At 42.3% G+C, this 26,343-nt stretch overlaps 1 protein-coding gene and 1 long non-coding RNA gene across 2 annotated transcripts in view; one reads left to right on the top strand and one right to left on the bottom strand.

The window, feature by feature from the left end:
• The window catches only part of LOC109144909, a 33,387-nt gene extending 11,687 nt beyond the window's left edge, over positions 1-21,700 (top strand). The window contains exons 2-3 of the long non-coding RNA XR_002045949.3: positions 15,902-16,070; positions 21,396-21,700. This is a non-coding gene — a long non-coding RNA (uncharacterized LOC109144909). The remainder of the gene's footprint in view (positions 1-15,901; positions 16,071-21,395) is intronic.
• Positions 1,427-25,488, bottom strand: CD38 (CD38 molecule). The gene is made up of 8 exons (XM_010402191.3): positions 25,183-25,488; positions 11,166-11,295; positions 10,391-10,526; positions 9,608-9,690; positions 7,931-8,007; positions 7,187-7,279; positions 4,887-4,973; positions 1,427-3,036 (listed from the first exon to the last, which is right to left on the bottom strand). The coding sequence occupies exons 1-8, from the start codon at positions 25,413-25,415 to the stop codon at positions 2,955-2,957; spliced, it is 921 nt and encodes a 306-aa protein (XP_010400493.3). The 5' UTR covers positions 25,416-25,488; the 3' UTR covers positions 1,427-2,954.
• Between the last annotated feature and the right edge of the window lie 855 nt (positions 25,489-26,343).

The raw sequence follows: 26,343 nt of genomic DNA on the forward strand, positions 1-26,343 counted from the left end.
TTGAATATCAGGGAGTCTTCCCAGGGACCTGCAAGAAGGGTAGCCCAAAAAAAGCAAGGCGAAATTTCTGCCTCATACTGATAAACACTGCAGTGCTGCCACTGCATCAGATTCCATCCAAAACCACTTCCCTGTTGCCAGAGTCCAGGGGGACTCAGAGCCATCGCACAATATGCTGCCAATACACATATAAACAAAATCAAAACCCCTCTCCAAGACTTTTCCCCATATTTCAATGCTTGTGGTCAGGCTGAACAGGGCTTTGAGCAACCTGGTCCAGTGGAAGCTGATCCTGCCCATAGCAGGGGGGTTGGTACTATGTTTAAGCCCCCTCCCAACCCAAACCATTCTATAATTATATGAAATCAAACATAACACCAAGTGCCGGCTGTCAGGGAAAACAAACCTTTCTATATTTCATTTGTTTCCTAATAAGTTTAATGATTGCAGGCTCTGGTCAGGTTAAGTGCCTCAAAGACTGGGGGAGCAGCACTGCTCTCATGATAGGGTCATAGAAGTACCTCTTCCAGCTCTGTGTGGTTCTGGGAGTGATAACATCGATATCACCCTGTCACACAGTAACTCAGATTCCTCTCGTGTTTCTGGGTAGCACTCTTTAGCAGTGTTTGATGTGGGCCTGAGGCACAAGCCAGCCTATTTACCTTGAATGAATTATGAGAGTTTGCTTTGTCAGACTAAAAGCATATTTTCAAAACCAAGCATTTTCCAAACCATATTAAGAAACATTTATTCCACATAGTGGGAAAAATGGGCAATTACTTTTCCTTTTATTTATTTTCTGTGAATTTGGAACATTTTGTATTGGTTTGAGAGGTTTTTTTGGTTGATAAATCTTCAGCAGAGCAATAGGATTTGCAAGTATACTTGTCTGGTAGGGCATGTCTGCACAGCATTTCAGATGTGTGATCACGCATAATAAAAATGTTTGTTGGAAATGAGCTTGTTCATGTTCTGCCACGTATGTGAGCCAAGCAGCCCAGACTTGCCAGCCACCTGCATTACAAAGCCATCATTTACTCCACACAGTTGCCCATATTAATTGCACACCTCAGCCTCCAAAAGCACAGTTTGCTTCTTAGTATCTTAGTACACAGCCACTGATAAGAACAATCATCTTTCTTAACTACTATGGCCAAGAACAATACATATATATATGTCTATGTTCAAGATAAAGACTCAGGATGCTTCACTTCCAGCCACCTACAAAAACGGTGTCTTCTCTGTATCAGATGGAGAACACAGCCTGGGGAGGATGGGCTCTGTTTCTGTGCTTTCCTGGGTGGTTGCATATAGTGTTTCATACTTTGAGCAGATTTCTGAGTTGTTTTTAGGAAGTGACTGATTTTGGCCTTCTAGGAATCTTTCTTTCTTAACTTTCTGAGGTTACATACAATGTGAAACTGAATTAACAACATTTGTCATCAGCAATTTTATTATAGATCTTGATTTTACAGTCAATATTTTATATTGCAACAGAAGAAGTACAAAAATGAGCATGAATACAAACTTTTAACTGATAGTCAGAAAAAACCTATTTCTAAGTATGGTATGTGTCTATGTTGATGCATCTAAGTGGTTACATAACAGCTTGCAAATAAAAATACATTTCACTTACTGTAAACATTGCGGGTGAGGTCTTGGGTTGGTCCAGCCAGGCTCAGTGCAGGCCTTCTATTGCTATTACAGAGACGAGCTTTATCTAGAGACGCTCAAAGTTACACCAGCTTGTGTAGTTCCATAAGGATGTACTTGGCAACTGCTGGTTACATTTTCACCTCAGCACCCAGGAGTGTATCTATAGCAAAGGCTGCTCTGCTCACTTAGTGTCAATGGCACTGCACAGAGGCACTACAGCCATGGCCACAAGCTGGCCTCAGATACTTGTTTTGCTATAAGCACTGCACTTCAGACTGGTAAAATAGAAATCAAAGGAAATCAGTGAAACCTGCTGTTTCAGTGCACTATGGCGTGTTGGTGCTTGTGAATTATACACCTCAAGGCACCACCTTTCACTGCAGAAACTGAGGTCAAGAGAGACTCCTTACTGTGGCAACCGTTTGATGTTTGTTTCTATTCCAGTGGATTCCACAGTATTCAAGCTGTGTCCTGAGGGACCTTTTATGAAAGTTGGGAGGCTAGTGTTTACTTCTATATTAAGAACAAAATGTAATCTGACCAGCAGTGGTATATTCAGTAGGATTTTAATGGAGCTATCTGAGTCAGTCTCACAATTTTCTCTCCCGGCTGCACACTCAGCAGTTCTTACAGGTGCAGGCAACCCTCTGAGGAGTTTCTGTTCTTTTCTTGGCTCAGCTCAGCTGTCTTCCCACCAGCTGTTTACTGTGATACCCATTAAAAGGCAAGAACCACTCTGCCTATTCCATTGCTTGCTTTACCTGCTCAGAAGTGTCACAGTACCTGGGAAAGCCATGATTTATACTATGTGCCAGTGGGCAATGTTCCCCTCTGGGGAAGGTTGCACTGGGATGCAGGGAAAGCGTCGCATGTCCTGGTCATTTCCTACCTAACCTTTCAGCAGGAAGGAAGATGAGTGCTGATCTGGGCAAGTTCTGCTTCTCCTAGAAAGTCTCTTTCTTCTCTGTGCATGCCCCAGGGAGTCCCTGCTCTGTACCAGTGGGGAGCTGTATAGGGGGGAGCTGTATAGGAGGGAGCAAACCAGGGCAAAGCACTTGCCCTCAGTCACTGCCCACAGGCCCAGCCCATCTGAAAGAGTGTGTTTGTGTGTGTGTGTGTACAGTATCACACCTCAGGTATTGTCTCCCACTACTTGGCTGTTAGTACCACAGCAAGGATTTCTGGTTATGGACTCAGTACACACCATGCTACTGTTATCACTCTTAGCTATATAGCCACATCTTTCCCAGCTTTACACACAAGGAATGAAATTTTTCAGTAGTGCGGGGGACTCTGTTTCATGGAATTGCTGTGCCGTTGGTGCAAAGCCTGCAGTCTGTGTGGTCAGGGTTATGCACACACTGAAGGAGCTGAACAGGCCTGAAATAAGAAATGAAACCAAACAAATATTTAATAACCACTTTGCAAGTACAACAGAGTAACTTCACAGTTACTGAATGCAATGTGAAAGTCAAAGTGCGTGTTACACCTGTGCTTATCAAGCAGATGGCTTTTCTTAGGGTAATTCTTTTTGATCTTGCTGCAGAAAGGTAATTTAGGTGTTTTTAGGGACAAGGGCAAGTCAGTAGAAAACAAAGTAGGATCTGACCTCACAGCATGTCAGCTATGCTGCAATATAAAAAATAATTGCAAAAAAGAAGCAACATGTCTTGCACAGACTGTGGAATTCCTGCCATGCTGGAAGTTCACAATCTGGCTTACTCACTGGTAACCCCTAATGCTACAACAGAAAGCTGTTGCTATGAATGTCACATATGATGAGGTTTTTTTCTAATGCATCCAGTGAATCTAGTTTTAAAGAAACTTCTGGAAGACACTATTGACATGGACAAGAGCAAGAGAAAATGATCAGCTTCAGTTGCTAAATGGCATGAAAAGCCAGATGCCCAGCTGGTACAGACCCACACGTTTCTGTTTGCAATGAGTGTAGGGGTGTGAAGCCAACTTACACAGTCTGAAGTTTGGCTTTACCTGTAAATTTCTTGTTTTATTATTCTGCCCATAATAAAATTAATTGTCCATGTTGTTCAATCCAGTTGTTTATATCTGTGTTAGCTGAGCTTTGACAAAAAGCCATACTTGTTACTTTACCTTCAGAAGTGAGTTGTGAGATACAGCAACGGGTGTGCCAGGTACCTTCCTGTGCTAAGACACAAGGGGTCTAAGCTATGATATATTTCCCCTTTCTGCCTTGCCCCGTGGGCCATTTCATCATAGGCTGAAATAATCTGAACCTACTTAAAAGTCCTGGGAGTATTGGTAAAAGGTTCCATTTACCCAAAGAGAAAGTAAGCACATGATTTGGCAGATTTATGCACTACACCAGGGCTAATTTTTTCACGAAGTGCAGAGCACCCATTAATCAGGTTCAGCAATACCCAGACAGGAACATTTTGCTCTGCCTTCAGATTTAAAGACCTATCATTTGTCTCCTTTGCAGACCAATTTTTCCTTACTTAAACTATTGTCACAAACTCAGAAGTTCATAGAAATGTATGTTTACTTTGTAAATGTTCTTATCCCAGTATGAGTCCTTGACACTGAAAAGCTGTTCCTGACAGATAAGATATGAGCAATATTGAATGTTTGCTGCTTTTCTAATGTCTCTAAAGAACAATTTTGCTCTGTGTGAAGGTCTCTGAACCCACACAGAGAGATAAAGGGTCTCTGGCTTTTGTATTTCCTCAGCAGGAAGATGGAGATTTCAGACAAGTCAGGACTTGGGCTGCTGTTTCCCAGACTCCTGTTTTTAGCTGCTGACAATAATAAATTATAGTAATTAGTAATGCTTATCGTGTCTCATGCCTCACTCTCTGACAAAGCAGCAGGACAGAGAGCACACTCAAACCATGGTGAAGGAAGTAAGGACCACCCTTGGAACCCTGTGTTATCTGTATGCAGCAGGGAGGAAAGCTGCCTGTTTGGTTCAGATTATTTTAGGTAAAAGCCCAGTCAGAAGAAAATCTGGCAGCTGGATTTCTCCCTCCCTGAAAACAACTGAACATGCTCAATGGGAAGCATAGGGCAGAGAGCAAGCCCCAGACCCAGCCAACACCAGGGCTGCAGCCTGGCTGGAAGTCCCTGAGAAAGACCCAGCCACACTGGAGGGATGTCACGGCAGGAAGGAGGAAGTCTTCTCTAGCTTGCTGTTAACCTGCAATATTAGTTTTATGTTAGCAAAGTTGTCACCATTATGAGTGGATAATTACCTGTAGTTGTCTTCACAAATGATCTTAAAGTTTCGCTCTTCTAAGATGCTTATTAACTTCTGAATGGAATGACCTGAGCAGGATTCACTGTAGAGAGAAGACTTCAGTTACTTGTGTTCCTTGTGTGTACAAAATGCTCACCTAAATTCCACATGCTTTATTATAGGTAAGATTCTTTAAAAGCTTGTTTGCTAATGTGCTATAAAGTCCATTGGGTTTGTGGAACTTTGCTACCATTGGGCCTTTGCTGGTAGAAACTATGGGATGTTCAGCTGTGCATCTTGCATGAGAGCTTCATGCAGGAGGACATCTGTGGGAAATGACCCAGTCCCATTTCCAGTTAGGGTGCTCTAGAACTGCTCCTTTGCTGCTGGTGGCTTCCATCCACAGCAGCACAATATAAGGCTCATTGAAATCTGTGAAAGGGCAAAAGGATCAAGTCCTCTGTGTGATAAGAAAAGGCCAATCATGAAAGCCAGCAGCCAAGTCTCAGATAGGAAGTAAGATAGGAGGACACTGATAGAAAGCATGGGAGGAAGCAGCTACCTCCTGTCTGACTCAGTTTATGGCTGCTGCTGCTGCCCTATTTTGACAAGAGGCTGTTTCAACCACTATTGCTTTGGTAGGAGCCCTAACTTGTGTATTTCTTTCCCATCCAGGTAAAGGTTTAATGAAACATGTAGCACTCTCATACCTACAAAATCTTTATCTCTATGCTTAATTTAATTTAATAGCCCAAGGGCCCCAAAGCTGTAGTCAGAGGTTTGACAAGTGTCATAGGCACAGACAGAGACACAGCAAAATACTTGCTACCTCAGGGTAAAAATCATCTCCTCATCCAGAGTATAGGACACATTTCTACTGCTGGGGGCAAATCCAGTTCCTAACATATGACATTAGTGGAAAGCAAAGCAAGCTCTTTTTTGTTCACTAGACTTGACAAGCTATCAGTGATTCAACATGGAATACAAACCAGAAGATATAAGGAATACATACTATTGGGGCTACCCTTCCTCTCTCTCCTTGGAAGCAAGAAGAAAATAAAAAGGGAATTGCTATGAACTTGTCACAGGAGAAGGATGTGTCCAGCAAGCGGGCTGGCAGGGCACTGTCTTTTTGAAGCTGTTGAGGGGGAGCATGATGGCTTTTCTGATGTTGGGAAATCATGGGACAAAGGATCCAGTGCAATGTCTGGGGAAACGGATGTAAAGATTAGTCGATGTCCTTTTCTTCACCAAACCTTTATGCAAAGGACGACAAGAGTAAGTCTGGTATGCTGACCCCAGCATAGATGCACACCTGTGAACCATGGAAGGTATGTCAGCTCATGTGGAACGGGGACATTTCTGGGTGTCTGGGCTAAAGGGAGGGGCTGCAACACTGGAGCTGGAATTGTGTCAGAGAGTGAGGCTGTCTGACCAAGGTCCACACTCCTTCCTAAGCAGCACTGCATCATCACAGCCTGCTTCCTGATCCGCGGCGCCAAGGCTGCTGTTTCTGTCATGGAGATCCTTAAGAACGGGGGAAACTGTGGCAGTGCATTATGACGATGGGAGCCACAGAACTGGCTGTGAAAGGAGGGGTCAAAGGCACAGAGCCTCATGCTTAGTGCTTGAAATGTGATAGATCTGCAAATGAATCTAATTGGGATGAAAAAGATCACTCAGAAAGGCTCAGATGTGATTTGAGGTCACTGTTCTGGTATCAGTAATTCCATGGTAAGCATTTCAACCACAGATTTGTTCTTAAAAATCACAGACTCATTTAGGTAAGAAGGGACTGCTTGACATCACCTAGTCAAACCAATATGAGCTGGAGAAGGTTGCCCAGGTCCCAGTTACGTTTTGAGTATGTCCACAGATGGAGACTCCACAACCTGTTCTGGCAGTCAAAAATGGCTGTGCTCAGGATAATTATGCTGTTCCTGTGGACAAGTATATTTCCCAGCTGTTTACCCTTGCAAACAGCCTGGTCTCTGACTTCAGTGCTGCACCCATAGCAAAGATCTGTAGGAGCTCAGTGGGGTTAAGAGGAACTTAAAGGTCATGGGACCTCTAGAAAGCAAGGGAAATGTCATTGTGTCTTAGCTATAACTAAGTTGTCTTAGCTATAACTTAGCAGTACCTACAAAAAACAGTAGAGGAAACAACAGTACAAACGTTATTCTTTCCTGCAGAGTAAGCATCTAAAGGGTGAACATAGAGCAGATTTCATGAGTTTAAGACAATGTCACTGTCAGATGTGAGCTGTGCCCCATGCCTTCCACACACTGCTCATCACTGTGCACCAGTGTGACTTACCTCTGGGGTCCACCAATGTCTTGCATAAGCCAAATGTGCACTTCAGAGACTTTATCTGGATTCAGGTTAAGGACCTCAATACTTCCAAAGATGCTGTAAGAATGGAGCACAAAACAGCAAAACACTCTTAGTTATCTCAGAAAGATGTAGAGAGTACACTCCCCAAATACCAGTGTTTATTAGTGCTGCTATTACACTCAGTAGAGAGAACATCATCTTGCCAATGGATTTTCATAGATTATTTAATTGCCTTATGGGCAAATGTTTTCTCCCCATTCCTGTTTCACTTTCAGGAGGACTTCTGAAACTGTTTGCAGACAGAAACAAGCTGAACTTCTGCCATCTTTAATGCCTCTTCTCCTGTTTGGTTTCCTGGCTATTGATTTGGTTTGGTGCCAGGGAAATGACCATGGCTCTTTCCTCAGAGAGCATATTCTTCCTCTTTTGATATTAATCAAGACTGCACTTCCAGCCAGGCAGCCCAAGGATGCACAATCTAGTGGGGTAAAACCAAAGAAATTGTAATAATCAAGTTACTTTGTGCAGTGAGAGGGCACTGGATACCCCATCTACATACCCTCGGAAAGATTTCAGTTACAGTGTCTGTATAGAAGGAGTTAAAAGAATCAGGTTTACATCAGCCAGTGGTGAATTTACCAAAAAGCCTTCTGCACTGGGACTCACAGGCAGACACACCACATGCAGCCCCACAGAAACACGAATGATTGTGTGCTGAGTGAATACCTGCTGCTTCTGAAAGCTCCAGCTTCTATTGATCCATTCAGCATCACCTGAACCACACCACATGCTGATTCTGCAAACTGAACAAAACAAATGGACATTATACTCTGACCCTACATGCAGTGCCAAGTCAGACTTGGGGCTGGTAGAATTCACTGGTGTCCTCAAAACTGTCTAATACAAGCAGAGGATCTGGGCAATATTTTTGCAGAACATTTCAGTGCAAAAAAAAGCCTCCAAAGTCTATGGCAAAAGTGTGATAAAGCCTCATTAGGGAGCTATGAATTGACTGTCTAAGGTTGCATGGGATTGGTACAGCAACTTGGCTGGTTTCAGTCTCCATAGGGCTTTCCAGAGCCCCAGCAGTGACAACTGTCTGTAGTAATTCACAATAATCCTATGACTGCTTTAGCTCCGGAAGTAAGGTCAAGCCAGAACAGAGGTACCACTAGTTTAAGGACACACAGACCATGACATACTTGTTTCCTTGTGACTCATGCTCTTTGTTCTTTTGTGGCTTGGGATTTTTCTCTCTTGGTATTTTACTAAAACTCATCACTGAGTTTTGTTTGATTTGATTTTTGATATACTGGATCATGTAATCACTGCTTTTTTATTCTTTACAACTCACGTCCAAATATTTAAAGTCTACTAAGGTCTATAAAGTACTTACTCTAGATATATAATCCATTGATAAGACAAAGAATTTTTAAAAAACTTTATGCAGGTGACTGTACTTATCAAATCTTTCATCTCCTCTTAAATAGTGTGGCTCAAACTCAGATCTTGAGAGCTGCAAAGTTTCAAGAAGGAAGGAAGCCTGCACCTGAGCAAAAGCTCAGTCTGTATGGTGGTTTTATCTCTCCCAGACTCTGGAACCGACCCATTTTCATTTCCAGTTTACCCACAAAACAATTTCTTTTTTTTATGGTGAGTAGACTTTTTCTTACATACATGAGAGCTGGAGCATACAGGAATGCTTGTTTTCCACCTGAGCAGTCACCTACTGATAGTCATACCAAGGGTGAAACCTTGAGAGACATGTAAAATTAAAGTTATACAGGACATCAGGTTTTTCTCTGGCCCTTTGTTCCCATAAAGTGCTGACTCAACAAAGCCAGGCTAATTGTTTAGCTGGGACCAGCAGGATCTCATTCTTGTGATGGGAGCTGGCATGTGTCTATGGGTGGGGACATCACAGGAACCCTGCCAGATACTGATGTGGGAGGATGTGCTCTTCAGGCTTATACCAGGAAGTGCAAGGGGATTCTCAGCCTCTTGGAAAACTTCTGTGCCAATTTGGGTACTGCTTTCCACATTAGCATGCTAAAATATATTTTACTGTATCAATTTAAGTCCTGTGATTTAATTAAGGTGATTGCTATAATTGTGAATATTACTTGCAGAGCTCCAGCTCTCTGCCAAGGGTTGTTCTAGACACTGACACTCAGGCTCTGTCCACAAAAAGAATGCCCAAACTATAAGGACATTAAATACTGTACATTAAATATGGGACCTTGGATTCCAACACAATGATTTTTGACATCGGGAGCTAAAGCTTTTGTCAACTTCTACTATTCCATGTTTTAAGTCCAATCTGCAATATCATTTTTTGGCAATGTCAGGAACTTAGCGCACTTCTATGCTTTTGGATTCAGGGAGATTTATTCTAGATCTCACCATCTTGGATGCCATTTTCCAGAACACAGAGCCAGGGTTGCTCTCACATTCACTTCGTTTCGGACAAGATTCATAGTTGATTCCTGAGAAAAAATACATTTATAGAATAGCTAAGGTTAGACTGAATATTTTTGCAAGGCTTATGTGGCTTTGTGAGCAAAAAGATTTGCCCTCTACCAAGAAGACTACATGAGGAGAGGGCTCTAAGAGGAAAAGGAATTTGCATCTCTTCAAAGGTCTTCCCATTTGCTCACAGTCTTTTCAGGGAGGGAGTTGCAGACCCCATACCAAAAATAATTCTCAGAAAACTGAGAAGGGAAAACACACAGTCCCAAATGTGAGAAACAGGTTGGCTCTTGACAAGTGCTGTCTGATTGCATGGAAAAATTAAGCTTTGCCCAACATTTTCAGCAATTCCAGCCCAGTTTAAAGCCTTAAGCACCAACCCAGGAGTCATGTGGGCAGTGATACCCCCAAGGCACCTGCACACTGCCCCAGCACTTTGACTGGCCTGTGGCCAGGTCCTGTTTGAATGACACTCCTGTTTTGCAGTTTGTCCCACAGGAGTCACAGGGTGGAAGCAAGGAAACTAAGTAAAGAGGTCTAGATGTCACCATAGTTCAAGCAACATCTTGGTGTTAAAATAACATCCAAAGCTGTGGTTTTTAATCTAATCTGAGAAATAGGTATTATTTTCAGACTTCCAAAATATTGGACAGTTAAGGTTTTAAACTAAATCACTAGAAAAGAATGTGAAAAGGATTGTGTTTAGGTGTCAATTACCTGGGGCAGAGGGGTCTCCACACCATGAAATTCTATCAGCCATATAACCCAACAAGGTGTCCTCCAAGGTAAGGAAATTTTGGTTGGATTTTGTATAACGATGAACAAGGTCATTTGTCTTGCTCCAAAACAGTGACTGTGAAATAAGGTACAATGTCTGGTGAGTGATAACTATACTAGAGCTGGTCAGAAGTTTTTTCAGGAGAAAACCAGAAGGTTCATGATAACGAAGGAGTTTTAGTTTATATTAAAATGCAGCAAGTTCACCCTGGTGAGTCAGTTCTTATTTGAACACTCTCATTTGCAAAGTATTTTGGGTGGGGTTTTTTTTGTGGAACGGGACATGTTTCGCTTTTAAAGGATTTTGAAAGAAAGGTTTGACTAGTTCTCATAGGATATATACCAAATTTGTTGTTTGCTTTTGAGCTGCATATGGAAGAACAGCTTTCTGGAAGCAGTGTCCCTCTAATGACATGATGGCTTGCTCCTTACAGAGAGCCATATGCTCAGGGAACAGGGACATTTGTGTCACTTCACTGGGATGATCTTGGTACTGGCTTGAGGCAAGCCTTACACAGGGATGATTCCCAGCAATAGGGCATGGACAGGGTTACGGGGGGCCAAAGGTGTAACCGCAGGACTGTGGCAATAAGTGCAAAAGCAAAATATCATCCTCACCAACCTACAGACCCTCACAGTTGTTATGGATGAGATCCCACCGCTCAGAACACTGCCCAGACCTGCCATGCCACCACAGCCCACCATGCATTGTTACCTTGTTACAGGGAATAGGATGACTTGCTAGCTCCATCAAAGGCTGATAATCTTCTGCTGTGATATTACAGGGATTCTTGTAAATGAATGCATCTTTCAATGATTCCCATATTTTTAGGCAATCCTTATCTCTGCCGAAAGATTAAAACATAGTTAATAAATATTTATGAGTATTTGTGTCTGTGAAAGGTTCTCCCTCTGTTCTAGTCAAACACTCTGGACCAGATGTTAGAAGAATTCCAACTATGCTCAGGCACCAAATATATGATCCATTACAAAAGCAGAGTATCTTCAGCAGAGTAAATATATACTGAGGAATAAACAGTTCCAAATCATCTTTCTCTCTCTCCTGCATTTCAAATTACTGTTTATTGCAATATCCAAATGTCATCTATGTTCTTATCCCTTAAAATGATCCATGCTGATTTCACATAACCAAAAGATCAAATTTCTTGATTATTCATACCAAATCATGAGAAGCAAATAGCTTCTCAGACTATAGGTTGTACATTTTAAAAGTATGGCCAAAGGATGCTATCCCCTCAGATACAGCAAGCCAAAAATATGCCCATGTGTCTCCCTGCAGAGAGTTTGACCCTACAGAAAAAAATCTGTAAAATAAAACTAAATTTAATATAAATTTTATCTAAAACAAAAGCAGTGATTTAGCTGTTTGGGACCAAACCAAAAGCAGAGTTTTAGCTGAGATTATTTTTGTTCATGCACTAATTTGCAGCTATTGGCTTTGCTAGAGGCATGGTGGATTTGCTCACGTAAAACCAGGATCCAGATCAGGTACCACTGTACATTGCTGTCTGAAACTGAGCCTGGGAGCAGGGACAGGGCACGTCAGCCTGGAGGGTCTCCAGCTAAATGGCCAACTGAGGCAGCTCTGGTGCATCCCAAATTTCCTTTCATGTCATGCCAGTCTGTTACAGAGCCAGCCCCAGTTGCATTAGGGACCACACCTCTCTTTTATATGAACCAAATTTACTTCTTGGTAAATAAAGATGAGTAACAATGATGATTTTTAACAGGACTATTATCTTTCATTCAAGAGCCTAAATGCACTTTCAGTTACATCACTGTAGAATTAAGAAGCCAAACTGTGGATGCTGCAGGGAGCACGGTCATTGTATTGCTGTTGCACTCTTGTGTCAGCAAGAATTCATGTTTTACTTAGCAGGATTTAACTTGGGTGTATTAAATTTTGTCCTGGAGGAACCTTTCTCTGGCTGCAAAGTGTAAATAACCCACAGAGACCATGCAAACCCACATGCAAACTTTGGTACTTTATTTAGGGGTTGGGAAGTTGTAAATACCTCTCTCTGCCACCAAGGATTACAACATGGAGACACTGAATCATCCAAAAGAGAGGGCTCCTGCTGACTGAGGGGTGACATTATAGAAATGCAGCTGTCCCCTTTGCTCTGCACTGTCAATGGTATCATAAAGATAATTTGTAGGGCTTGGCTGGAAGCACAGGCACATCTCATAGACATTTATATGGCTCACACTTTCTAATTTGTCAAATGATTTGTCCTCCAGGCAGTAATTTTTTTCTTTTTTTTTAAGCTACTCCTGAAATCTGCTTTATATAAGAGCGTTAACAGCCACAGGTGACAGCTGGGTACCTGGTGATCTATCCTTTCATGTGGCAAAATTTTTATGCTGGGTCTCAGAATACAAAATATTTTTCAAGAAACCATAAAAAAAACCATGCTTTTTTTTATTTCCAAAGTAGAGAAGTAGGAGATAGACACAATATAAAGCATTTCTGCTGCTAGGCTCAACTCAGAGCCATGAGAGGCACAAAGAAAACCATCCAGGAGATTCATGATCATGCCAAGACAGTTTGTTGAGTCACTAATCCAAAGCATCAATGTTCTGTCCTTTCAAGACACCAAACTCAGCACTGGATGATGTCTGTCAGTGTCACCAATACCTGAGAGAAGAGTCTTTATGCACAGTCCTGGCAGAGCTAAGCCAGACTGTATCTTTAATATCACAGAAGTTTGTAGGTCATAACCTGCAAACGGAGGAGTCTCTACTACAGCTGCTAATCAGTGTGGTACTGTTAGCTGTAGCACACAGAAGAATGGTAAGTCACAAAGATGGGCTTTTATGGAAACTAGGCAATTTCAGCATTGTTTTAGAAATAAAAGCACAGATCATCAATGTAAAAAAAAATACAAAAGCTAAACAAACTTTTATTTTTGCTGTTTTCAACTATCAACATGTATTTTTTTACAAATGAATAACAATAAGTAATTGATTTGCCACTGGAAAGCTATTTCTCTGATATGAAGCACAAATTTTATCTCACATCCTCAAGAGACTACCGGGCACATAGAACTGTGATTTTGGTTTACATATGATAAGCACTGAGAAGATTTGAGGACCTGCAAATCCCAGCTCCAAGAAGACATGCCATTCTTTCCAGTCTCACTGTTGAGGTAGACTCTGTTAATAAGGTTTCACCTGATCCTTTTTCCAGCACAGAAAGAAAATATTTGTCTGGTATGCCGCATTTAACTCACACTGAGTAGAGGTGAGGGCAGAGACCTGGTGTAGCTCTAGGCCTTCTGAACCAATATAAGAAGTTTTCTGGCATGTGGTATGCTAAAAATTCCAGCAAGAACAATTTCAGGTTGAACATATGCCTTGCCAAAAAAATGCCGGAGAAACAAACTTTTCTCTTAAGGCTGCTCCCAAGTCATAGAATGTGTTGACTTAGTTTTCTTTCTGGATATACAAAAGAAAGAAAACCATCTCTGCAAAAGAGATCCTCACTCTACCAGTTAATAAAATGCATCCAATTCAGATAATTCTGCTGTGGGCCTTGGGTGCTCTCTTTCTCTGGTTTTTGTTTGTGTATTTTGGGTTGTATATGAAATAATTCTGCATCCTATCTGCAAATATCATAATGTCATCTCTTTCGGCATAATGGATTTCTTCCTTTGAGGCTAACTTTGTTTATGCTGAAATATTTAAGGCCTTTTTTTCTACTATAGACTCTGAAATATTAAATCCAAATTCATTGATATGTAACATAAATATACTCTAAATTTGTGTTTAATTTTTTCAAGTTTTATTTTTATGAATAGAGTCTGGGCAATGCTGGTAATAGTGAAATAATAACTAACTGAAAGAACGCTGTGAAATCTATAAACTTGAAAACTGCAACCTTTTTCTGGAAAACAAGGATTGAAGAACTTGCCGTAAGACATTTTTGAGCCAGAGACTCTACCCTGAACTCAGTATAGCATACAATAAGGGCTGGGATACAAATAAACTTTTCCATATTAAATCCAAATGTTATACATACTGCAAAGCATATCCTCCATTTGTCCCTACATTGGGATAGAATTCGCATTTTCCAATAAATTTGAGTATTTCTATCCATTTGCCTTGTATATGAATATCACATTAATCTTATCAAGTGAAAGCTGGGGCCAAGAATATTTCCATTAGCATCTATCCCAGCAGCCAAATTTTAATGTGCATATTAGAAAAATGGACAGCTTCTGCATCATTATTTCTTGCATATCTATACACTGGTCAGGCTAACCTTGAAAGAGTAGCCTTACACTGGACGAATGGGATGGCATTGAGCTATCTGGTAAATCACTGTTTTTTTTTCTTTGCTTTACAATTTTATTTTCTTTTCTTCAACTGGACATGACGGAGCAAATTTATCCCAAATTGAAACTGATTTAATTGGTTTAATATCAAGGATAAGTTTCATCCTGCTGATTTCAGTTACACCATGAAGAATGTCTTACTCTCAGTTCAGCACTGGGTTGACACTGAATGCTGAAAATATCTTAAGAAGGGCAGCGTTCCCTCGGGCTGTGTTGCCTCTAGTTTTCTACTCAAGAATTTGATAGAGATGCTTCAAGTATGGGACCCATTTCAAATTTACAAGTAAAGAATTACTTCCAGACTTTGTTCTGAAGAACTCAACCAACTCTGCCCATGTTTTCAAATCACCCTTCCAGGCAGAGACACTTCACTGGTGAGACCTGTTCTCCCCTGCAATCAATATCAGCTTTTCCAAGGTCCAGAATTTTATTTCTAAAGCATTGGAATGGCTTCAGGACAGCCTGAAATTTTAATTGTGGCTCTGTGGTGACGCTCTGAAGTTAGAGCTGGAAACAGTTCCCTGAGCCCATGTACCTAACCCGTGCAGTGATCAAACCTCTGAAACTTGTGTAAGAAAGTCCTTTTCACTTGCTACCACAGCAAGCCAAAACTGTGATGAACCTAAGCACTCAGAAATCTGACCCTTTAAAAAGTCAGCAAGATATTTGTGGTTATAACATAGCTCCTCAAAGACATAAAGCCAGTTGTCACTCTTCTGGGGATCTACGGCATGGGCTTCACCTGTAAAAGCCCAGATATCTCAGAAGGAGAATGCACATCAAAGGAACGAAACGGCACAGCAACATTTCTGCATCTAACAGACCCCTCTTTGCCTGTGTCAATTTATCTGCTGCATTTTGGTAAGCTGTGGCGGCTGTAGACAGCAGTGAAATCTGTACATCCATATCCAATCTGTTTTTCATGCGAGCTTATGTGTAGCTATGTCTTTATGTCCGAGATTATGCAAGGAACAGTAACATTTATGCCTGTGTTGAGAAGAAGCCCTCTGTAACTCAGAACCCTTTTGCTACCTTTTCTGCCCTAAACATTTCTGGGGTTTTATTTCTTCAGCTTTCCCGTCTCTACTTCCAGCCTTGCCGTGTCTCACTGCTGCTTTGGAGCAGATTGATTGGAGCTGCTGGCAAGGACAGCCCAGGCAGCTGTGGTCGGCCGTCTCCGGAGTGAAGCTGAGCTGGAGCTAAAAGCAAGGAGAACACTGCCATCAGGCGGGAGAAGGAGCTCCCCAGGGGCAGCAGCTGAGGTCAGCCCCAAAGGCGCGGGTTCCTCATGCCGGGTGACAGCGCGACACATCTCCAGGGCACGGAGTTAGAAAATGGGGCCGTGTGTACGAGGGATCGGCTTCCTTCTTGTTAGTGCAGCACCTAAACCCTCCCATCAGGTGTCTTTGTCCTAAAAATCAGACAGATGTGAATTAAGAGAGGTCAGCCAAAACACTGTCGTTGCTGAGGGTTTGAGGACACTACTGTCTGCTGGTTTTAGCCTTAGGATAATAGAAGGGGGGAAAATCAGCAAGGAAAAAGATGAAGGAAAAAATTAGGCCTGTCAATCTCTGTGTCTTCAATAAGCACAAGCCTCTCGTTCCCCATTTAGCTTGATTACTGCAAAGTGTCTGCCACCATAACGCTTAAGGTAACAGACTTCTGTCAACATGAAAATGACATGCTTGATTTTTTTGGCAGCTTGATTTGGTAAGTATTGCTTTCTGCTAGTTAGATAGTTCAAAAATCAGTAAACAAAGCATTGGAGGAACTGACTGGGGATAGAGAGGGCGACCCAGAACCCTGCCTCAGAGAAAGGTGACTTCTGGAAAGGCTGCCTGTAGGCAGAGCAATTAAATTCTGCATGGCAAAGAGGGGGAGCCTGGAGGTCTGGAAAAAGTACTGAGATTGCTGCTGGGTGCACCTCAGGGCTTTGTATGATCCTGTACAGGGAATGACCTGGAGCAAGTAACAGCTCCTCATCACACCAGTCCTTCACCTTTGGCAGCAATAAGAAGATTTTTAAGGGCAGGAGTATTTGTGGCTTTGGTTTATAGCTCCCAGAGTATTTTATGTGAGTCGGGAATTGGTGCTGCAGGACAGCACTGAGCCTTATCACCCTTCCGGGAAGGGTCGAGCCAAGAGGTGGCAGCTGTAACCAGTGAAGAGTTCATCTACATAAGCAGATTGTTTCACTGCCTGGATTTCAGCCTCCCTGGGTGAAAAACAAGCTGCGAAAGCAGATGGTGTTTTCAGAGATGCTCTGTAAGTGGAACAGAGCCTCCAGAAGGGCAGAAGTCTCACCTGGACTGCATTTTGACAGAGGGTAATAGTTGCTCTATAGTTTAAGTTTCCAAGTGAGGGCCATGTCATCAACAGATATAGAGGGTATAAATTTAAGCTGGCATCTCGCCCCTTGATCAGAAAGGGTATTTTTAGAAGAGTTTTAATGTTAATATTAAACTTGTAAAAACACTTCTATAACAGTGATCTAAATTAAAGTATGTCGATCTAAATTAAAGTATGTTACAGCAGGGAAATATTCAATAGCTGAATGAAGCTTTACTTTTTCCCCCCATAACGTGAATTTTCACTATATTGTTTTGTTTTGCCTTGTCTTGTTTTGCTTGTTTGTTTGTTTTTAATAGAACTAAAGCTACTGGGATGTGGCATAAATGCAGTAATTTGGGAGAAATCCCTTCTTTAAGGGTGGTCTGTGTGAGCAGGACACAGACAAGGGAACAAATCAGAGATTTAGTTCAACTGTGAGTGAGCTCCTTGCTAATTCCTTATTTTGTTGTCATCTCCTGGGATGACAGAATGCATCTTCAGCATATGTTTTCAATCCTTGGACACTTGAGACAGACTTTCATTTGACCCTAGAGGGAAAAAGGATCTATTCCTCCTATCCCTATGGATAAGCAGAGTTATATTTCCTCACGGTGCTCTGAGGTGTTAAATAGCTCTTGAGTTTTAGCCGTACCTTGGCAATGACAGCTGAATGATACCACCTCTGAGTATGGGTTTTTTTCACTGACATCTCTACAGACGTTACAGGAGAGCTGAAGCAGGGAATAGTGGGAGAGAACAGTATTCCCCTTTTCAGCAACAAGCTCATAAAAACATTTAATAATTTCAATCCTAGGGTGGTGCTATAATTTAGACAGCCACAAGACATTGCCCTGTACAGTCAATCCTATAAAATCAATAAACAAGAGAGAAGGCAAAGAACTGACTGAGAACGACTAAACAGCTGCAAAGAGTTACAGTGGAAAACTAAGTAGAGAAGTATTTCATCAGCAAATACTTTTGATTAACGCGTAGAAGGCCAGCACAGACAGAATAATATTCTCTCTAGTATCGGGGATGAAAACCAAAGGAGATTATGACTGCAAGGATATTTTAATAGAGTGATGCAATATGGGTAGACTAACCCAAATGCGAAAAAATATTTGAAATTCTGTGGAATCTTGCACCATTAAATACCTAAACACTGCACAATGAATATAAAAAGTTTGAGTATATGAGAAATAGAGAGTAATTTAATGACAATTTTTATATTATAATAACTCAATGTAGAAAACTGACAGGTGAGTTGACATATGACTGTCAAAGTGAGAGATAAATTCAGATCTCAACAACATTTCTGTACTTTAGCAGTCCATTGATGTTGGCCATGGACAAAAGGCAATGTATCTTGTGACATCTCCCCCTTAAATCTGCTGGACTCTCAGACCTTGGTTTGTCTGTGGAGTTACAATATGGGAGGGTAGATTTCCCACACAGACCTGAGCCTGAGCTCTGCACATAACTGGATGGCTTTTCATAGCCTAGTAGTGGCATTTATACTCCAGAAGGGCAGAAATAAATATGCTGGTGATTAGTTATCTCAAGAACAAATACATGATAGCTACCCACTGCCCTATGAACTTGTCTCTTGCTTAAAGAAAATTAATTCTTTCTAATGAACTTCCTTTAGAAAGAGATGACAATAAAACCCAAATAGACTTCTATCTTACAGCCCTGAGTATTTATGGGAATTAGCTTTAAACTAAATGAGGACTCTCTTGAAGGACAAACTCCATAGCCAGTAGCCCTGCCTCTATATTCTCATGTACTAATCTCTGTCTATTTGTGCCTATGAAACATTATATTCCAGTTCCCCATAAAAGCTCAGTACAGCATATTTCAAGAGAAGTGTACTTTTAAGTAAGACTCAAACAATTGTTAATATTAGTAATGATGTCTTTGCTACCAAGAAATTACAAGAACAGTTGAAGTCACTTGTATACAATTTCAGGAAGAACAATGGTATAAGAAAACCTTGCTATAAACATTGAAGGACAGAAGAAATGAAAAACAGAGCTATGCATGTTTCATATAACAAAGGCTAACACAGAAAAGGTATTAAAGTCAGCACACAAGCACATGAAATAGGGAGGGGAACATTAACAGCATACACAAATGTTAGGATTTGGGTATTTTAATAAGCAGTGTGTTATTATGATGATACAGTGCCCATCTTAACGCTGAGAGACAAACATGTAGGAACAAGATATCAACACCATTTCCATTAGAGATGAGCCAAAACATTTTTTCACTGCTGTTTGTCCTAGTTTCCCAGTGGACCTCTTACAAGTCTAAAAGCATTTCCTAAGAGATGAAAGATAAGGAAGGCACCTCTGGTGATCATCTAGTCCAGTCTCTGGCTCAGAGAAGGTTGCTCAGGACCAGCATCAGTCTGGTTTTGAATTTTCTCCAAGGATGGAGCCTCCACAAAATCTCCAGTCAACGTGTTCCATTCTGTGATCACCCTCATAGTAAAAAACCCCTGTTTTTTCCCCTATGTTTAAATAGAATTTTCTGAACTTTAGTTAGGGCCCATTGCCTCTTGTCCTGCAACTGAATACCATCGAGAAAACCTTGACTCTCTCTTCTTTACTCCCCTCACCTGGTATTTATCACCTTGAGCCTTCCCTTCACCAGGCTGGACAATCTCAGCTCTCTCAACCCCTCTCTGTATCTCAGACACTTCAATCATCCTCATGGTCCTTCACCAGATGTGTTCCAGGTATGTCCCTGACTCCCTTGTAGTGACAAGACCAGAACTGGACCCAGCACTCCAGACACATCTCACTAGGGCTGAGCAGAGGGGAAAGATCCCCTCTGTCCCCCTGCTGCCAATGCTCCTTCTCACGCAGCCCAAGGCACCACTGGCCTTTGCCACAAGGGCACACTGAATGGGTCATGTTCAGCTTGTCACCAGGCCCCCGTGTTCTTTCCACAGACAGTGCATATAAAGCCTTTTCTTTGCTCTGGGACCAAAAAAGATGGCACAGCAATGGTAACAGATTTTTCTAGAAAGTGTATTCTTAAAAACAAAGAAACACTAAATCCTTTGCAGTTTGATGGATATCAAATTAGGAAGCTTTAGAAATCTGCAGAGCACTCTAAGAGGGTCTAATGCCCTACAGTTGGGTAGTAATTTGTACTCTTCAGAAGACTGGTTCAGTAATGGTTTCTCTTATGTAAGGCATATTTTCTTAATGAAAAAACAAATCTCAGGTAAGTTTCAATATAATATCATGTCTACAAAAAATAAAGCTAAGATTTTTGTGACAATGAATCATATCATGGGTGTTTAGTACCATGCTTGATGGGAAAGTATTAATAATCAGTGAACAAACACAAGAAAACTAGATCAAAAATGCCTAATAAAGCATAAAGGCAAAATGCAAAAGTAAGCATACAACAAGCCCCAGATGTCTTTCGGGAAGAAATTATGCTGTGAATGCAATAGTATCTCATACAAAATCATGGTCCATATGTTCTTTTTGACAAAATGTATCTCCATCTCTACAGGCTGCAAAGGAATAGAAAGCCAAAATGTGTTCATGATTGTGCAGTCAGAAGACAGCTCTCCTGGACATGCACCAACTCATACTTAATTTAATGGAATTATAGGCTCTTAAAATTTGTTACAACAGAATTTGCTGTTAACGATAAAAACAACATTGGTTGATCTAATTATATTTAAGGGGAAAATATATTCTGTGTCCACACAAGATTGCATTAAAACTGTATTGAAATTTTACCCTTTCAGCTTCATCATCAGGTTTTTGCACTGCTTATTCAGGCACAGTAGCATTGTTGGGCCTGGCAGTTACATGTGTTATTGAAACTGCTCCCTGTCTGTGTCCTTGGTACTCTCTTCCTGTCAGAAGACAAAAATTAAGCTGGTTTGACTTCAAACAATTTTGAAATAGTATGTCCTTGCAAGGTTCTCTGGATGCAACCCTGTGCAATGTGCTCTAGGATGATCCTGCTTGAGCATGGAGGTTGGACCAGCTGACCCTCTCTGGTCCCTTCCAATCTGACCCATTCTCTGATTCTGTGTTTCTGTGAATTTACAACTGAGAAGTAACAGCAGATATGAGGGGGGAGCAGTCATTAGCAGGGAATGTAAATTCTCTCGAGCTGCAAATGTAAAATCAGTTATTTCTAGATCCAAAAAACATATCATTTATGCTTTGGGCATTAGTGACTATGACCTTTTAGATAATGTGTCTTCTCCACTCCTTCCCCAGGTCACAAAGTGCTGATGGTTCCTGATCTCAGCCTGCCAATTCAAACGTAGTGAAGAGAAAACCTAAACCAGTTAACTTCGGCTACAGGTGTTGCCACTTTTCCTCCCCCAACAGGCACTGAGGTGCCAAACCATCATAAGCAGCATCCTCCGAGTGATGGTTGAGTTATTGTCTCACCACAACTGGTCTCTGTGAGCACGGATCTGCTGAGTGCCCTGACCTGTGCAGGTGAGCCTGCAGTGCTGAGTGCCCGCTGTGCTCCCCACTCTGCAACAGGGATAAATTCTTGGAAACTTTGCGTTGCATGAGACTGGAGGTGAGATTTGCAAGCGGCTTGTTAGCCACAAGAGGGAGTCCGTATTACTGGGAAGGAGAGGACGAAGTGATTTGAGGTCAAATTGTTTCTTCAGCTCAAACTGCCTTTGGTTTTATTCAGCCAAAACTGCCGCCCATACTGATGGCCACGCAGGATTTTTACAAGACCAGTGAAATCAGAACTTCTAGTTTCTGTTAATGTTGAAAAAGAGGTAAGACTACCAAGCTGTGACAAACTATTGCTTTGGAGCCAGTATTTTCCAGGGAATTCAAAAGAGAAATGTTGTTCTTTACTGTTAGCGTGTAGGTGTGTGACTCTATGTGCAGGGAACAAACCCTCCAAAGCCTGCTGCTATACCATCCACATTTTTGTCCTTAAAAAGAGGGCTAATATTGACAATGCTTTATTGAAGTGTTTGGTATTCCCTTCCTCTTTCTCATGAACTTTGTCATGACAACGGTTCTATGCAGGAAGACTGAGGAAATTGAATGTGTACAGATGATAACAGTCAGCCAGCCAGCAGCAGAAATAAACCTGAGGATTGTATTGCACACAGGCAGTTGAATAAAATTTTTACCAGGAGATGTTGTAATGCAGTACCAAAGAAATGTCCTTTGATGAGCAAGTTCAATGCAGAGTTTTGATGAATTTGAAGAGTAAGCAAATCAAATCAACAAAAAATCAGGTTGTATGAGGTGGTTACAAAACTCGACTGCAGACAGCAGCAGCCCTTCAGTGGCCTCATTGGGCTGGGGTTCATCCCAAAGATTGTACTGGAAAAGAGAAGAGCATGACCAGAGCCAGCTGGCTGGGCATGGTGTAAGGGCTCCAGTAAGCTGAGGGAGAGTGCAAGGAGGTATCCTCAAGGATTGAAGAGTTGTGATAATGAAGGTGTACACTAGCCCGTCAGAGGCCTTCTCACATGATTTACAGCATGCAGTTGCAACAGCAGAGCTAAATGGGGGCTGTAGACTTGTGAACTCTGATAAATCCATCTGTGACAGCTAGAAACAGTATAAAATCCATAGTTATATGTCAACAATCCCCCTATTTTTCAAAACCTGCCAGCTATTCCAATTTGAAATATGGCACTCCAAAACGTTGTAAATGTCACGCTCACTAACTACCACAGTGAATAGATTTTATGTTCAGAAAATATCATCAAAGGTGGAACTTACTGACTCTGATATAAAAAAAAGGTAAAAATAAAAGGAAATACCCATTAATTTCCTAAAAGCAGATCTTTTAAAACAAATGTGTGTATCAGTGTAAGATTAAAAGGGCAAGAACAGAGTATGGGCAAATTTCTGACAAAATGAAAAGATTTCTAACCAAGATAGTGAAGTTCCCATGGTGGGAAGTAGCGGCAGCAACAGTTCTGGCAGAGTATAGGGCACAGCTTGCTCAGCTCATAAGACTGCCCATATTTCTGCAGTTCCCTGCAGAAGTTCCCTGTTCCTATTCTCTTTGATTAATTGCACCACAGATCCCATACAACAGAGGATCCAAGGCCTACATTAATGATGAAAGAGAGATGGATGAAAGATCCCACTCTTTGATGTGTCCTAAAGGCACCCATGTCATTATCAGAAAGCGCCAGTGACAGAAGTGGTTGGTTACATCACAAACTGCACAGAGCTCAGTGCGGTCAGAAATGAGCAATCTTGGGTTTGATTCCCAGAAAAGCACCTAGATTTAATTCTCCATTCATGAAACCTCTGAACATTTCAGATGTACAAAACAAGCATATTTTTCTTCTTCTGTGCTCTATGCCTTGGAAACAATTGTCTCTTAAATAAAATAAAACAAAAAAGGGTCCTACTATACAGAAGTCATTGAATCTGAAAGAAAGTGAGCTCACAGCCACAAAGATAATTAAATATTGTTGGATTATGAATAGCACAAAATATTACCCCTTGTAATAACAAACTTTTTAGAAAACTTGTGATCATGGATTTGTGATACTTTTAAAGTTGTCCTTGAATTAATTGCCTAAACAAATCATCCCTAGTGATATTCTTGGTCCAGATTCAGACTGTGTTGCCAGTGAAAACATACGTGGCAGTGGCTGAAAGCATATTCACACAAAAGTGGCTTTCACATCTTCAGCACCCCAATTTGAATGAAATGTGCCCATGTAATAAAGCCTATTAGGCTTGAAGACAATATCAGATTTAAATATTGAGTGTATACTTCTTTAATAAATTAATGTATCCTATTAGAAACATGCATATGATTTTGCAAGTTTCAGGAGCATTTAAATTTTATTTGTAAAAGAATCTTTCTTCCCCTCACTAAAGCCACTCAAATATTTAATGTAAAGCATGAATAAGTCTCTGTGCCCTCAGGTCATGATTTTCCATGTGACCCTTCAAATACTGCAAATCAGCTTTTTCATGCAGCACAGGATATCCAAAGCCAAAAGAAACCCAAATGCAAGCAAACTATAATCAGCTTTGTTCTCATCAGCTCAATGTCATGAAAACAAGTGGTGGCAATTGCCTTTTTTACAACAAAGACCAGGATGGTTCTGTCACCTGGCCAAGGTGTGGGGCAGCCCCACAGCACCCAGGCCAGGGCGCTGGAAAAGTCTGCCAGAGGCTCACTGCAGACACAAAGCAGCATGGCTGGTGCCACAGAAGGGATGGATGGTTCCCTGCTGAGAGACCCTGGCTACTCTGGCTCCTGTCCTGAGGGTCTGGGTGCCCCAGTATCCCGTTATTTCATATTTTCCCTTTCTCTGCAAAGAAAGGGATCAGAAAATCAGTTCTCAGCTCTAATACACTATTGCAGACCTGGGCCCATGGAATCTCTTCTGCAGGAGAGGAGGGATGGGCTGCCTGGGGTGTTGCACTACCCACTGTGATGTGCTGAGCAAGGACCACCTCCGGGCTAAGGTGTTGCCTGGGACTGCTGAGCTGGTATTGTGATCCACCTCTATTTCTCCATGCAAGCTGTCTGTGCTCATCGGGAAGTCTTACCCACATGCTAAAAACATCAGTTTTGAATAACCCCAAGGTACTTCTCAATGTTTTTCTAACATTTTTGTCTGTCCTATAAATCTGTGTTGAACCTTCTCCTTTCCCTCCCTCCTGTGTAGTTTTGGTTACAGGACTGCAGTGTCACATTACACGATTTTGGCAGATCAGCTGTACAGCAAATTGCTTCACCTCCATGTACTCAAACCTGTTAGAATTCAAGCTTTTATTTCAGCAGGCATTGGGGAAGTTGCGAAAAACATTATTATGTTTTGACATAGGATTACTGTTAGTTTTATTGCCTCTCCAGGTAGTTTCCTTAAAAAGCCACCGCTGGGGCACCGAGTTTCTGCCTGTACATTTTTCTACGAAGCAGGAGTCTTAAGCCCCTGATTTCTCCCTGCCACTGCAAACCCAGTGGTCACGGCCAGGTGGAGGAGAGAGACAGTTCTGTTCACCTCACACCTGAGGCGTGACCCAGACCTCTACTCACCCCAGCTCTGGGTACTGCGCCCTGATGTAGTTGTAGCATCTTCCCAGGATGACTTCTTGCAAGTTCTTGGTGGTCCCCCTGTCCTTCCACTTCAGCATTTTGACCTCGTGCCTTCCATGGGTCAGGAGAGAGGCCAGCACCACGGCGAGGACGAGCGCGGCCAGCAGGACCACGATCCCCACCAGGAGGACGGTGCGCTGCCGCGTCCGGGCAGAGCCCTGCTGCAAGGGCATCGCGCTGAGGGGCGGCGGCAGCTGCTCCGCCGAGGGACAGCGGCTTCTGTCACCCCGCGCCGCCCCCGCCCCGGCGGATGCCCGGGAGGCCGGGCTGACCCCCGCCCGCCCCGGGTCACCGGCCGCCCGCGGAGCGCGGGGCTGTCCGCGGAGCGCTGGGCTCTCCGGGGGTCCCTGAGCTCTCCGGGCACCCCGGGGCTGTCCGGGCACCCCTGGGCTGACCGCGGCCGCCGGCGGTCCGGCGGGGCAGGGTCCGGACCGCGGGGCCGCTTCCCCCCGCCCCCGCCCCGCGGGCTCCGTCCGTTCCGCCGGGTCTAGAGCCAGACCGGGGCTTTTCGGGGCTCGGGGCGGGAAGGTGAGAGCCTGGATGCTGTTCGCCCTCTGTGCCTTACTTTGCCATGACCTCCCCGAGTTAAGCTTCGGGAGGTTACCGGCGGGAACGCACACAAGTGACCCCAGGAAATAACTCGTAAATTTCCCGGAGTCCTTGTTCAAATAATTGCAGCGACAAATAAATGCTCTGTCTAACGTGTGAGTAAAAGATTCATTCAAACCACCCCAGTCTGTTTGCTCGAAATTAATTTGTTTGCAAAAGACAGGCGTTGACTCTGACTTTATCTAAGGCAGAATCAACTTCGCAGTACTTATAAAAGCATAGTTTATCAACACACAGTGGGTTATTTTACTTCTCTTCCTTGCCCACAGGCTTGGATTAGCTGTCACATGAATTTCTAAGACAAGTATGTAAATTATGGATGTTTGAGGCTGTGTGAAATCATCTAAGGAAGCATTAAGTGTTCACTGCAAGAGGGAAGTTAGTTCCTTACTGTACTTTCCCAAGTGGGCAATTCTACTTCCTTAGTCAAAAAGTCAACACCGAATAAGGCTCAAATCTCAAAATCTTAACAAAAGAAGCTATGCAATGTCA

This window comes from Corvus cornix, chromosome 4 (genome assembly GCF_000738735.6).
Source record: "Corvus cornix cornix isolate S_Up_H32 chromosome 4, ASM73873v5, whole genome shotgun sequence".
NCBI lineage: Eukaryota > Metazoa > Chordata > Aves > Passeriformes > Corvidae > Corvus > Corvus cornix.